General features: G+C 53.8%; 1 protein-coding gene across 3 annotated transcripts in view; it reads right to left on the bottom strand.

The window, feature by feature from the left end:
- Tbc1d16 (TBC1 domain family member 16) overlaps positions 1-13,495 on the bottom strand; it is an 84,080-nt gene that overhangs the window by 56,174 nt on the left and 14,411 nt on the right. For all 3 annotated transcript variants that reach the window (XM_052195871.1, XM_052195873.1, XM_052195874.1), the window contains exons 2-3: positions 9,170-9,408; positions 7,350-7,947 (exon numbers count right to left, since the gene is read on the bottom strand). In XM_052195871.1, the coding sequence (XP_052051831.1) occupies positions 7,350-7,947; positions 9,170-9,347 (776 nt within the window). In that variant the 5' untranslated portion in view covers positions 9,348-9,408. The remainder of the gene's footprint in view (positions 1-7,349; positions 7,948-9,169; positions 9,409-13,495) is intronic.

Here is a 13,495-nt window from a genome sequence, read left to right as displayed (position 1 = left end):
TGTTCCCTCCTCCCTGGTTCATCTTCCTTGGGCACGCCTCCCTGTTCGTGATGGTCACACAGAACCGGGCCATTCAGGAAGCAACCCCGGAGCATGGCTCACCCCTGCCACCCGGAGCCAGGCTGGGGTGATGGGTGGGTGCCAGGAGCCTCTGGGGCAGCCACACCTCTAGGTTCATGGTTCCACCAAGCTTAATAATTCTAGAGCCTTTTTAGATACTCGGATTTCTCTTCGCACTCTGCGCTGTCTCCTACACGTGTGGGAGTACTGGCTGCCGCGCCAACCATGCGTGGTAACGCCATTAATAATTCAGCCGTCGAGCTGATGACTCGTTCCGGACCCGTTTCCTCCCAAAGGCAAAAAACACTTAGACCATTTACTCCAGCAAGCTCACCCTTCCAGGTGGGCTGACCCCCACGAGTGCCGACAGAGTCAGCGTGACACCCGAGTGACATCCACCGCAGCAGCTGTTCCAGGCTCTGCGCATGGCCTCCAGGAAACCTGTCCCTCACTCTCCACGAATGCAGCCACTTTGTCAGAATTCACATCTGGCAAACACGAATAAAATGAAAAGTTCCGCCGGTTATGTGACACTATTGCAGACACCCGGGGACCTCTGAAGCAGCAGCAAGGAGATGCAAGGGGATTTCAAGACCCCACTGGCAGGGGCCAGAGAGGTGGTTCAGCAGTTAAGAGCACTAGCTGCTCTTCCAAGGGATCCGACTTTAGTTTCCACCACCCACATCAGGCAAGGTTCATAACGATCCGTAACTGGCAAGCCCTCTTCTGGCCTCCGAGGGCACCTTCCTGCCCATAGCAAACACACACGCACACACACACACACACACACACACACATACACACGGAGGGGGAGGGGAGGGAGGAGGGAGGGGGAGGGAAAGATCCTACAGATGCGCCAAGTGTGCCAATGACCCTTATTACCCGAGCTCATGGGACTCAGTGATGGGCAAGAATGCGAGTTTCAGCGTCATATCCTCTATGCAGCAAGTTCAAACCCAGCCTGGACACATAAGACCAGGAGAAACAAAACAGTAAGACATGAGGGGCGGAGGATCTGAGTTTGATGCTTGGCAACCATTTGAAAATCTGGGACCCTTGATCTCAGCCCTGAAAAGGCTGACAGGAGCAGCCTGTCTTGTCAGCTACCCAGTTTGGCCCAATGAGAGACCCTGTCTCGGAAAACTGAAGTGCTAAGCAATTAAAGAAGGCATCTGATGTTAACCCTCCCTTACACACACACACACACACACACACAGAGGTGTGACCTCCCTTCTGCATGAACACACAGACATGTGCACCCCACACAGGTGTGTGGGCACAATGAATTGCCTGCACAGGGAACAATTTCTGGTCTCCAGAAAATACATACATACATGCATGCATACATACATACATATATACGTACATACATACACACACACACACACACACACACACACCCTTCTATATGCCCCATTCAAGGGCAAAGCTTCCTCCACCTGAGGTGGCTGGGGCTTCAGCTCGGAGGACGGAGGCCAAAAAACAGGGAGACTGCTTGGGGTAGAAATGCCCAGAAACAACAGAGGTGTGTGTGTGTGTGTGTGTGTGTGTGTGTGTCTGGACCTTGACACAGGATCCCTGCTGAAGACGCTTGCTTACCTCTGCGGCTGAGCCAGGGTCCTCTGGGCCTCTGGCAGGCTGGCAGGAACACAGAACCTCAGGAAGATGCCACCACCCTGCTGGGGACTCAAAGCCACCATATCTGTCCCTCACCTAAACACCAGTCCTTCGCTGGCTCTGGCACCCTGGGAATTTGTACCAGGAGTGACAGAGAGGACCTGCTGAGAGAGAACTTGGCCCTCACTGTCCCCAGGGAGAAGGCTCAGATGGCCTTCTCCCTGGAACTAAAGGTGGCAAGCCATCAGCATCTGCTCACACCGTTAGAAGGCTGAGATATTTTTTGTAATTAAAAAAAATTTTTTTAGATTTATTTTGCTTTTATAGGTGTTTTTTCTGTGTGGTGTGTGTGTGTGTGTGTGTGTGTGTGTGTGTGTGTGTGTGCATGCATCACAAACATGTCTGGTGCTTTTGGAGGTCAGATCCCCGGAACTGGAGTTACAGGCAGATGTGAGCCACCATGTGGGTGATGGGAATTGAACCCTGGTCCTCTGCAAGGGCAGTCTGTGCTTTAAATGCCGAGCCATTTCAGCTCTGGGTTATCTGTTCTGAGACAGGTCTCACTGTGTGTCTCTGGCTGTCCTGGGACACTATGCAGACCAGGCTAACCTCTGAACTCACAGAGATATGCCTGTGCAGGGTGTGTGCTGCCCCACCCAGCTTAGGGCTATGTTTGAAAAAATTGGCCCTCTTTCTAAGATTAATATTAATCACAAATTAATATGTGCAAAACTAAAATCTGCCTGATAACCGGCCTGTGCTTACACTCTCTCGTGTGCTTATCCTGACTCGGCTAGCCAACACTGGCCATGGGTGCTGTTTAAATCCGTAGTACTCCATACACCCAACTAACGTGCTTGGGTGTGGCTGAGGCTGGAGCTCAGTTGGCGCAGTGTGTGTCTGGGATGCAGGTTCCATCCCCAACACCGAATACACTAGGAACATCCTGTGACGTCACACTCCTGTGATATCAGGAGGCTGCAGCCAGACATTCAGGGCTTCAGGGTTACCCTTGACTAATGAGTTCAAGGCTAGCCTAGGCTACATGAGACCCTGACCCTAAATATAGATAAGAATGTGCCCTATTTCAGGGCTCCACGGGGTTGTGGCATGAGGGGCTACGATGTTTGGACAGCTCAGAAACAGACTGTTCTCCTCCATGACCAGCGTCCTGCAGCCTCACCGAACAGCCACCTTAGGTCTCAGCCCTTCCCATAGCTCAGCCTCAGCATCAGTCACCCCGTGTGCTTCCTGGTGCATACGTGTACGTGTGTGTTTGCACACGTGTGGAAGCCAGGGGTCATGCTTGGTGTCAAGTGAATGGCTGTTCTGCCTGCATGTCTGTCTGTGCACCACTGGAGGCCAGAAGGTCTCACTGGATCCCTGAGACTGGAGCTACTGGGTACTGTGAGTTTCCATGTGGGTGCTGGGTTCCCGGTCCTCTGAGAAACACCCAGCCAGCGCTCTTAACCACCGAGCCTCTGCCTCAGGAGTGCTGGGATCAGGGGCACATGCCCTCACGTGACTATTTATGTGTCCCTGGGGCTGAGCTCAGGCCACCATGCTTGTGACTGGCTGAGCCATCTCCCAGGCCCACTCTGGTTTTGAGTCTCTAGGAATTTGCTTGAAGTAGCAAGGGATTCTTTTGCCTGGTGCTGCAGGGCTGGGAGAGGTGGGGTTGGGGCACAGGCTGCGGGAAAGCAGACACTCAGGAGCACTCACTAGTGGGGTCGGCTAACATTCCTTCCCTCTGTGGGTATGTGGGCCAGATCCTTGCTGCCTCAGACGCCTGAGTGCACTTTCCTCATTCCGACACTTGGGGATCTTACTTTCCACACAGGGCATTTGGAGCAGGGCAGGATAAGGAGAATGCCTGCTGTTAGTCTCTATCCCTGGTACAAGGCCAGCTCACACGTGCTAGGCACACGCTCACAGGAGCTAGGCACACGCTCACACGAGCTAGGCACACGCTCACACACGCTAGGCACACGCTCACACGAGCTAGGCACACGCTCACATGCTCTAGGCACACGTTCACACGAGCTAGGCACACTCATATGAGCTAGGCACACGCTCACACGAGTTAGGCACACTCACACGAGCTAGGCACATGCTCACACAAACTAGGTACACGGTCACATGAGCTAGGCACACTCACACGAGCTAGGCACACGCTCACAAGAGCTAAGCACTCTCACACAAGCTAGGCACGCCCACACGAGCTAGACACACGCTCACACTCAGCTGGGTCTTCAGAAGGGACCCATTCCTCTTGGAGGTGAAGAGGTGACCAGATGCCCCTGACTGTGGTGTCATATTTGACACTGCCAGGACTGGAGCTGTGTTTGCTGACACCCTGGAAGGGACAGGAGGGTAAAGGGAGACAAAGGCCACCAGCGCCCAATCCATGTGAGCCAGGTCCCAGGCATCCACCCCCAACAAGGCCTTGAACCAACAGAGCATGGGTTCCAGGCTGTCGCTCAGACACGGGAGGGGAATCAAGAGAGACCTCAGAACTTGGTACACCTAGAGGTGGACCCTGTCCGACTATATCCCAGAGGCAGTGGACAAATTCAGACGGCCCAAGGGACCCTGATATGCTTTTAGCTACTCAGGCCTTCTGTGAGTATCCTGCCAAATAACAAAAGGAAGAGGAACATGACATTGTCCTGTCTGTCTGTCTGTCTGTCCATCTTCAGACGCTACTATGCCTGCGCATGCTATTCTTCAGTTCTGCCACTAGAGGGCACCCATGAGCCAGATTATCTGCCCTGCCCTAGCCTGGCCTCCCTGGGACTCAATTCCCTGGATTCAAGGAGCAGGCCAGGTGGGTACACTCAGGTCTTCAGAGCTAAGCCCCAGCCCCGTACAAGTGCTCTCCGGTCCTCAGCCCCGACACTATTTCTGTCCAGCATATAGGACCCACTCTCCCTTGGACCTCTCCACAGCCATGGTTCTCAAGACTGCTGCAAACAGAAACTCCTTGGGGAGTTCAAAATATAACAATGAACGGGACCTGGAGGCCCAGGCCTGTCATCCTGGCCACTCAGAAGCTGAGGCAGAAGGATAGAAAGTTAAAGGCCTGCCTGAGCTACCATGTGAGTTCAAACTCAGGCCGGACCACTGTCTGAAAACGTAGGAAAGGTCTGGGGATGTATCTCAGTGGTAAGGGACCCTGGGTTCACTCCTCAGTGCTGGAGAAGCAGGTCTGGGGGCTGGAGACTCGGCTCAGACGGTAGAGCACTTGCCCAGTATGCATGAGGCCTGGATTGGATCCCAGGTACTGGATAAACCCACTGTGGTTATCACACAGTCATAATCCCAGAATTTGGAAAGCAGGAGGGTCAGATAGTCAAGGCTCTGAGGAGTAGGGGAAAATGGGTTGGTAGGGATGGAGGAAGGGAGGGGGGAGGGAGGGGGAGGGAGGGAGAGAGAAGGGGGGGAAGGAGGGAGGAAAGAGGGAGCAAGGGAGGAGGGAAGGGAGGGAGGGAGGAGAGAGGGAGGGAGAGAGGAGGGAGGGAGGGAGGAGCCAGGATGTAACACGAAAAGATCAATAAATTCATGACAGACTAAAGCTAGCCAACCCCATCCTGTGATCTGGTCTCCTATCTTTAAGGACCACATTAGTGTCATGTGACACAGCCAGCAGGGCCCCACTAGGGAGGCCAGAGATGATCCTCTATTAGGCTAGGGTTTCAACTTCTAAACAGTGACTTAGGTGTGCCTTTTATTTGTATTTATCTTGTTTTGTGTTTTGCTTGCATGCACATGTGTGTGTCCCATGTCTGTGTCTGGCACTTGCAGAGGTTTAAGAAGGTCACCAGATTGCCTGGGGTTATGGATGGCCGTGAGCCACCACATGGGTGCTGGGAACTGAACCTGGTCCTCTGTAAGAGGCTGCTCTAACCACTGATCCATCTCTCCAGCCTGTCTTAAATGGAGAGAGAGGGGGGAGAGAGAGGAAGAGAGGAGGGGCTGGCTGCATCTGTGTGGAGGTCAGATCTCTCTTTCTAGCGTTTAGGTCCTGGAGACTGAACTCAGCCTTGGCAGCACAAACCTTTACCTGCTCTGCCGTCACAAAGGATGGAGCTTCCTCTCTTTCTTTGTAAACACTCTGTCTCAGGCAGGTGTCGCTGAGCCCCGGCTCCCTGTTTAGCGTGGGTCTGGGGCAAGCTTATCTTTCAGGAGCCTCTGCCTCCCCTTGTAAGATGCAGGCCATAATCCGCACTTCACACCCCTGTGAGCTCAATAATTAGTCACACACTCCATGCCTAGCACTGGCTCTCACCACCATCTTTATCATTGTCCTTTTACCAAAATCTAGCACGTTGAGTACCACAATGTCTGGGATACAGAAGACAGAGGTGTCTGGTGGGTTCATCCTTGGGTGTCCAGCGTTTGCACAGTTACACATGCGTGCATCAACCTCTGAGGACCTGTGGTTAACATTCAGTCTTGCAGGGAAGCTCCTTAAGTGGGAAGGTAAACAACTCAAAAAGCTTCAGGAAGTCCCTGAAACTGACCAGATTCACTAGGCCCCTTCCTGCCAGAGTAAACAATAAAAGCTGTGAATCCCTCTGAGACTGACCAATGCTGCAGAGAGCCCTCAGGAGACCAGACCAGCGGCCTGCAAGCAGCAGAACCCAGCTTTTCACCTACTGAGGCCCCTGGAGATGAGCTGCCTGCAGACTGCGCTGTGAGCTCCAGATTCCCAGCTCATGCGTGGGTGGGCATTGGTGATGCAGCTGTCTTTGCGTCATTTCCACTCCTGTAAGTAAGCCCTCACCCACATTCCTGTAAGTAACCTCAATAAAACCCACGGGTCACCAAGCTGGACTCCGATGGTGTCCACACCTTTGTCTGTTGTGGGCTCCCTATCTGAGCAGATGCGTAGGTTGTGTCTCCCCAGGAAAAGTTCTATTACACAACAGGACCTAAAAACCCTGAGGACACTGGGTGACATGGTGATCTGACATATCACCCTAGGCCCCCGACCAGAGGACACCTCTACAAGACAAGCCACCCTGTCTCCAGACTCCTGAAAGGGCAGCAGATGCCCTCCAGCCCACTCAGCAGCCAATCAGTCCAGGCACGAGCTCCCCACGGGGCACGAGCTCTCCACGGGGCACGAGCTCCCCACAGGGCACGAGCTCCCCACAGGGCACCAGAACATTGACTCAGCAGCGTGACTGCTGCCCACAACTCTCTGTCCAACACCCAGGGCTGTGATTCTATCTCTGCAGCTACAGTAGGAAACAATCCCAGTGGGCTAGGTCATGTGTCAGGCAGTTTATAAAGATACAACACAGAGCCCAGAAGCAGGCGAGACAACACCACATGAACTCACAGTACCACACAGGGTCATGAGCAGGAGTTTGCCTGGGGGCTGAGACACACCTGACACTCTCCTCCAATAAGAACAGAAAAGGCCAAAGATCCTGCCAGCGGAACCCTGGTCAGAGGCCACCCTACCAGGCAGTAGCCCTGTCTGTGGAAGAGGAACAGATCAAGGAGATGATTGGGGAAGATAAACGCAGGGACCCATCGAGTATCCTTCTCAGTCACCACGTGGTGGCCTGAGCCCGATCCTGGACCTTAGGGACTGAGCAGGTGATGTCCGAATCACTGCCCGCAACCCAGGCTGGGTCTTGGAGTCTGCATCATGAACTCACCTGCCCTCGCTCTCCAGGAATGCAGAGCTGTTCCCCTCCACAAGGGCTGCACTGATGGGTGAGAGGCAGAAGGGAGAGGAAAACGCATCAGAGTCAGAGTCGAAGGAGCTATCCCTGCTCACACCATCAGCCGACAACTCCAAGGAACCCTCTTCCTCCACGGCCTCGGGCCGTGGCTCCCGGCCATCCTCCAGCCCATCCTGGGAGCTGACTGTAGACAGGATGCCAGAGTCACTGTGCACAGGTTGTGAGGTGGCCAGGGGCCCTTCCACCTCTGGGCCCTGGGCCAGCTTCTCCCCATCTTCATCTGTAGGGCTGCTGTGCGCAGTATCCTGCGTGTTCTGCACCACCACCAGGATGTCCTCGTCTTTGGGAATCAGGGGAGGCCTTGGTTCTGTGGGAGAGGGTTGGTAGGGGGCGCCCAGGCTTGTGGTACGCCGCCTCCGAGGACGGGGCGCCTTGCGCACAGGGGAGCTCTCGGGGGTGATATAGCGTAGGGCCTCCTCGTCCTGCCTCTGGATGCGCGAGTTGGGGACCCACGCCAGGATGAGGGTCGCCCCCAGCAGCTCATCTTTCTCCATATACAGGCACAGGTACCCTGTGGAGAGTCGCAGGGCAGGCGATCAGGGGCTGGCTGGGCAGGTGGCATCCCAGCCATGTGCACAGCTCTAGGGAGAGGGAGGCAGATGGGAGACCCAATCCTGTCAAGACCGGATCCAAGATGGGCAGACGGATGGGGGCACTTGGGCCTCCTCCAGTCAGCAATGGCTCTCTTGGCTTGTCGTTCTAAACGGAGGTTTGGAGGAAGGGGCCTCTTTTAAGGCTGTTGTCAGCACCAAGCTCTCGAGGAGGGGGAGTGCGGCTGGCATCTCCCAACACAGCCCCAGGCTGTTGAGGGGCATCCCCCGTTCCCGGGCTATGACACACCATCTCCAGGCTTCCCTGGTTTTGTGATTCAAAACCCTTTAAGCAAGAGCCAACAACATCAACCACATACATCCCTGGGGACTTGAACTCCAGCCAAAATCCCCTTGGCACACTTCCGTGTCTGGCAGAGGTTGGGAGACTCCGCCAGCTGTTCCTAGCACTCACATGAGGGGGAGCCTGTTCCCACACCCTCCAGTCACATGGCCTTGGGATCCAGATGAGAGCCTGAGTAAGGTCCACCCTTGACACAACTTCGCAAGCCCGCAAGCGAGGTGCAGCTGTTACAGCTGTTGTTTTAGATTCGAGAGGGACTGGAACCTCCAAGCCCTCAACTCACAACCTAGAACCCTGCCAGGCCTCACAGGCGAGGCTCCCATCTCCAGCCTGCTGGACCAGCTGGGACCTCACCAGCGAGAAGCTTACATGCACACTCCCTGGTGGGCGAGCCTCTTTGCTGAGGTCTCATCCTCCCTGCGCTAATGCCCGTTTTAAACGTCCTTTCTGAGCCTCAGGTCTGCCTCACAAACAAGCCACTTCTGAGATTCCTTTCTGTGTCAAAGCCACGGACCCCATGTTGCCCTAAGAGGGGCCTCCGAAAGTCTAAGGCTGAGCCTCCAGAACACGGCAGGGGCAGGGGAGGGGGGCGCCATTCCCAGAGACCACAAGTGGACCAGGAATGGTCACAGGTGACACGAAGGTCCAACACAGAGATCTAGGACGTTTCCCTTTCCAGTCTCCCTGCTGATCCTCGACTCCTCAAAAGCTGGAGCCCAGGGAAGGACAAACCAAAAGGGTGAATCCTTGGGAAGCTCCATCCCATCCCTCGGGCCTTGGGCCTCCCCCTCCCTGGCTTGGCACGTCTAACCTGCCCCAGCCCCTCCCCCCAGACTCACCTGGGTGGTGCTCCCCAGGGCCCTGCAGCCCCTCGGGTGCGTGCACGCAGACATTGTTCTTGGAGTAGATGACCTCTCCATCCAGGACGGAGAGGGACCCGCCACTGCCCCCCGTGGTGAGGGTCAGGAGGTCCGAGGCCTTGGAGGAGGCCCTACGAAGGAGGCGGCCCAGAGACATGGCGGAGGAGCGCGCGTTTCCATCCTCCGCACGCTTGGGCCCGGGCAGGGCTTGTCAGGACCTGTAGGGGCGAGAGAGGAGACCCCGTCAGAGGCATGGATGTTGGGCTGCGTCCTGCCCGGCCCCGTGTGGATTCCGGTGGCTTTGGGATCCTGCTGGCACCTGGAGCATGCAGAGCTGTGGGGCCATGCTGTACAGCCTCCTGGAGCCCCACCTACCACAGGCCACTGGCATCGCTAGCTCCAAGGTTTGAGCCTCTCATCCCCACGTCACTTAGGGAGCCGCACCAGCGCCAGGGTTGGCGGCCAACAGCCCTCAGCTGCTTCCAAAACCAAGGACGTGGGGAGAGGAGGAGAAGCAGAAAGAGGGCGAGGGAGAGGAAGAGGAAGGAGAGGAGTTAGAGAAAGGAGAAGAAAAGGAAAAAGAGAAGGGGGAGGGTGATCTATCTCTGGCCCAGAAATTACACAAGCCGCGTAAACAACGCAATACTTTCTAGTAGCTATGTTTGAGAAGAGAAAAAGAAACTATTGAAATTAATTTTTTTGTTTTCGTTTTTTGGTTTTTCGAGAAAGGGTTTCTCTGTGTAGCACTGGCTGTCCTGAAACTCACTCTGCAGACCAGGCTGGCCTCAAACTGAGAAATCCGCCTGCCTCTGCCTCCCGAGTGCTGCGATTAAAGGTGTGCGCTACCACTGCCTGAAATTAATTTTTTAAAAAGATTTATTTATTATATGCAAGTACACGGTAGCTGTCTTTAGACATCAGATCTCTTTACGGATGGTTGTGAGCCACCATGTGGTTGCTGGGAATTGAACTGAGCACCTCTGGAAGAGCAGTCAGTGCTCTTAAAACATGTCATAAAAAAAAATTGAGCAGTGAGACATTTTACATTCTTCAGTCTGGTGTGTTGTTGTAGCAGTCCCTGCCTGCCACCTGGGGTGCCAGGGCTGCTGTGGCCGTGGCCGTAGCTGCCACAGTGGCTGCAGAGGCGTGTGCCGCCTCCTCTGAGCCTCTCATCCCCACCCACATCACTTAGGAGCTGCGTCAGCGCCAGGCTTGGCTGCCAAAAGCCCTCATCTGCTTCCGAAACCCAAGAGCATCCTCGGTGGCACTGTTTAGCCACAACTGAGGATAATCAAAAGAACGTGCTGGAACTTTGGGGGGGAGATTCCAAACGCCGGGCGGCGGCTGCTGCGAGATGCATCCTGCGGCTGTTCGTTTAATAGCACAGGCATCCAGAGCCACACGGGAGGAAGAGACACGGAATGTGGGAGGCCCTCGTCTCTGTGTGGGAAGTCCTGCTTCTCCACGCTGGGACGGATGCATGTGTGGACTGCCTCCCTCCCGCGATGTTCTGGAGAGCCCTGGCTGCTTCTGGACAAGCCAGGGCAAATCTGTTCCCTATTAGCCAGGGTCATTTACTCTGGTAAGACAATTCTTATTTTCAAAACGGATTTGCTTTTTGACTCTTTCATCTAAATTAAAGCCGTCGCCTGGTGTCTGGTAAACCCGTTGCCTGGTGTCTGGTTTCCATCACACAGGGCAGAGGAAACCCTCAGTCTGTTTTCAACTCTGAAACCCTTTTTTTCCTGCACTGGGATGTTACATTGTAACATCTGCCTGGAGTCTCAGCATCTGGAAGACCGAGGTAGGAGGGCTGTGAGTTCAAGGCCAGCCTGGGCTGTATAAGACCTGGTTGCAGGAGGCAACTGGAAGGCTCGGAGGCTAAAGGCATTTGCTGCCAAGCCTGATGACCTAAGTTTGATCCCTGGGATCCACAGGGTAGAAAGAGAGATCTGAGCCCCAAAACTGGCCTCTGACGTCTATACACCCACCATCGTGTATGTGTATGTATGTATGTGTGCGCACACACACATACACACATGCACACATAATGTAATAAAACTGTTTATAACAATCTCCGGGCTACGGTGTCTCAGTGGTAAAATACTCGCCTAGCAATTAAAAATTCTACTTTAAAATTCTCTAGCACTGGAGAGAAATAGGTTTAAGAAAGTTATGATGGGCTGGGGTGTTGCTCAGTGGGTAGAGCAGCTGCCTAGTGGCACAAAGCCCTAGGCTCCACCCCTAGCGTAAGCCCTACATGGCTGCGCACGCCTGCAATCAGAAAGACCTAAGTCTACACTGTGAGTTAAGGTTAGCCTGGGGTATGTGAGACCCTGTCTACAAAAGAAGAAGAGAATGAGGAAGAGAAGAAAAGAGGGGGCGGGGAGGAACAAAGGCAGATGCATGAACACGTTCCCTTAAATAGCGTGTTCCAAACTGCGTCTTCTATGTCCGGTCTAAAAATACAGAAATTTGAAAGTGTAAAATCCCACCCACTGGAATTATATCTTCCTTTTGCTTACATTACAAACATACTCCCTAGCCTCGTGGACTTGATGGACATGTTCCCTGAGTCCCATATGTTGTGATCCTAACCCCCAGCTCTGCATTCAGGGTTATCTGAAGAGGAATTCAAGCGATCGGGGTCATGGTGTTCAATCCAGGATGACGGGGGCTCTCAGAAAAAAGAAAGGATTTGGAGGCAGACACACCTTCACAGCTATCTGGCTTGGTAGACAGCCACCTCCAGGCCCGGGAGATGAGTCAAGGGGTCATTTCCCTCACAGCCTCAGAAGGTACAAACGGGCCAGCACCTTGGCCTCGGGTTTCTAGCTTCCAAAGCTACAAAGGAATAAAGAGGGTTCCTTGTATGTTAACTTCTTATTGCAAGCCAGGAAGCCAAAAGCTGGAAATGCTAAGCTCCGCCTTTTGTCCCATGTGTGCTGCAGGCGCCCCACGCTGGCGAGACCTCGCACTCAGCTCTACCGCTTTGCTGTATCACCAGCCCTTGAGTCTGAGATCCCCCTGCCTCGACTGCTATTTATTTATTTTCACCTTTATCCAACCTAATCATCCGAAAATCTTCAGATTGGCCTGTGGTCATGTCTGTGGGCGTGTCATCTTGATTGATTGGTGTGGGAGGGTCACTGTGGGCGGTGCTACGCTGGTCTGCCAGGTATAAGCAAGCAAACTGAGCGAGTCAGGAGGAGCCAGCCAGGAAGCAGAACAGTTCCGGCCCTGACTTTGACAGGCAGGCATGTGTCAGTGGAAATTAACCCTTTCCTCCCCTGGTAGGTTTTGTTGTTGTTATTTTTTTGGTTTTTTTCGAGGCAGGGTTTCTCTCTGTAGCTCCGGCTGTCCTGGAACTCACTTTGTAGACCAGGCTGGCCTCGAACTCAGAAATCCACCTGCCTCTGCCTCCCGAGTGCTGGGATTACAGGTGTGCGCCACCACTGCCTGGCTCCCCGTGTCTGCCTCGCATCTGCTCTGAAGGACAGAAGTCTCCCATTTACTTCTAAATGTGACTCCTGACTTCTCACGTTCCTGGAATTCTCCTCAAGCCACAAACCACGCAGTTCAACTTTTATCTTGCTTTTTCTTACATCTTTAATTTTCAGAGAGCCACTGTTGATGTATCAGAAAGCCTGGTGTGAGTGTCCACCTGGGAAAGCCTGGGAGCTGACGGTCATCTGGTTTAGAGTCAGCATTTATAGCGGTTTTATTACTGTGAATGTTTTTATGGGTGAATGATAAAAGGTGGAAAATCAACAATTAACTTCATAGCGCTGGGATATTTGGGGCCCTGAGCTGTGGACTAGGGACCTACATGTTCTGTGTTTCCATCAGCGCCCTGCAGACACACCCATGCTGCACACCTAGGAACACGGTACACATTCACACATAGGACCCATGGCTCTCACTACCAACACTCCAATGGTGCAGGCTGTCAGAGGCGCAGTTCAGGGAAAGGCAGGGTGCCAGGGGGTCCACTAGCCTCCTCCGCAGGCTGTCACCATCACCATATAAATAATACCATGAATGAAATGATAAATAACACACAACCCATCTCCAATCAGAAACAGCAGGACTCTGGGAGTTACACAGCCACCAGATGTTCTCTCCAGGTGCTGGCTGGCACAGCATCCGGCCTTCGCCTTCTGGAAACCACAGCTTGTGTCTGAGGCCTTAACAGTAAGCCTCCTGGGGGCCAGAGAGATAGCTCAGTGGTTAAGAGCACTGACTGCTCTTCCGAAGGTCCTGAGTTCAAATCCCAGCACCCACATGGTGGCTCACAACCATCTG

This window comes from Apodemus sylvaticus, chromosome 10, assembly GCF_947179515.1.
Source record: "Apodemus sylvaticus chromosome 10, mApoSyl1.1, whole genome shotgun sequence".
Taxonomy (NCBI): domain Eukaryota; kingdom Metazoa; phylum Chordata; class Mammalia; order Rodentia; family Muridae; genus Apodemus; species Apodemus sylvaticus.
Note: the sequence above shows the minus strand (reverse complement) of the source record. Positions and strands in the feature narration are given on the sequence as shown.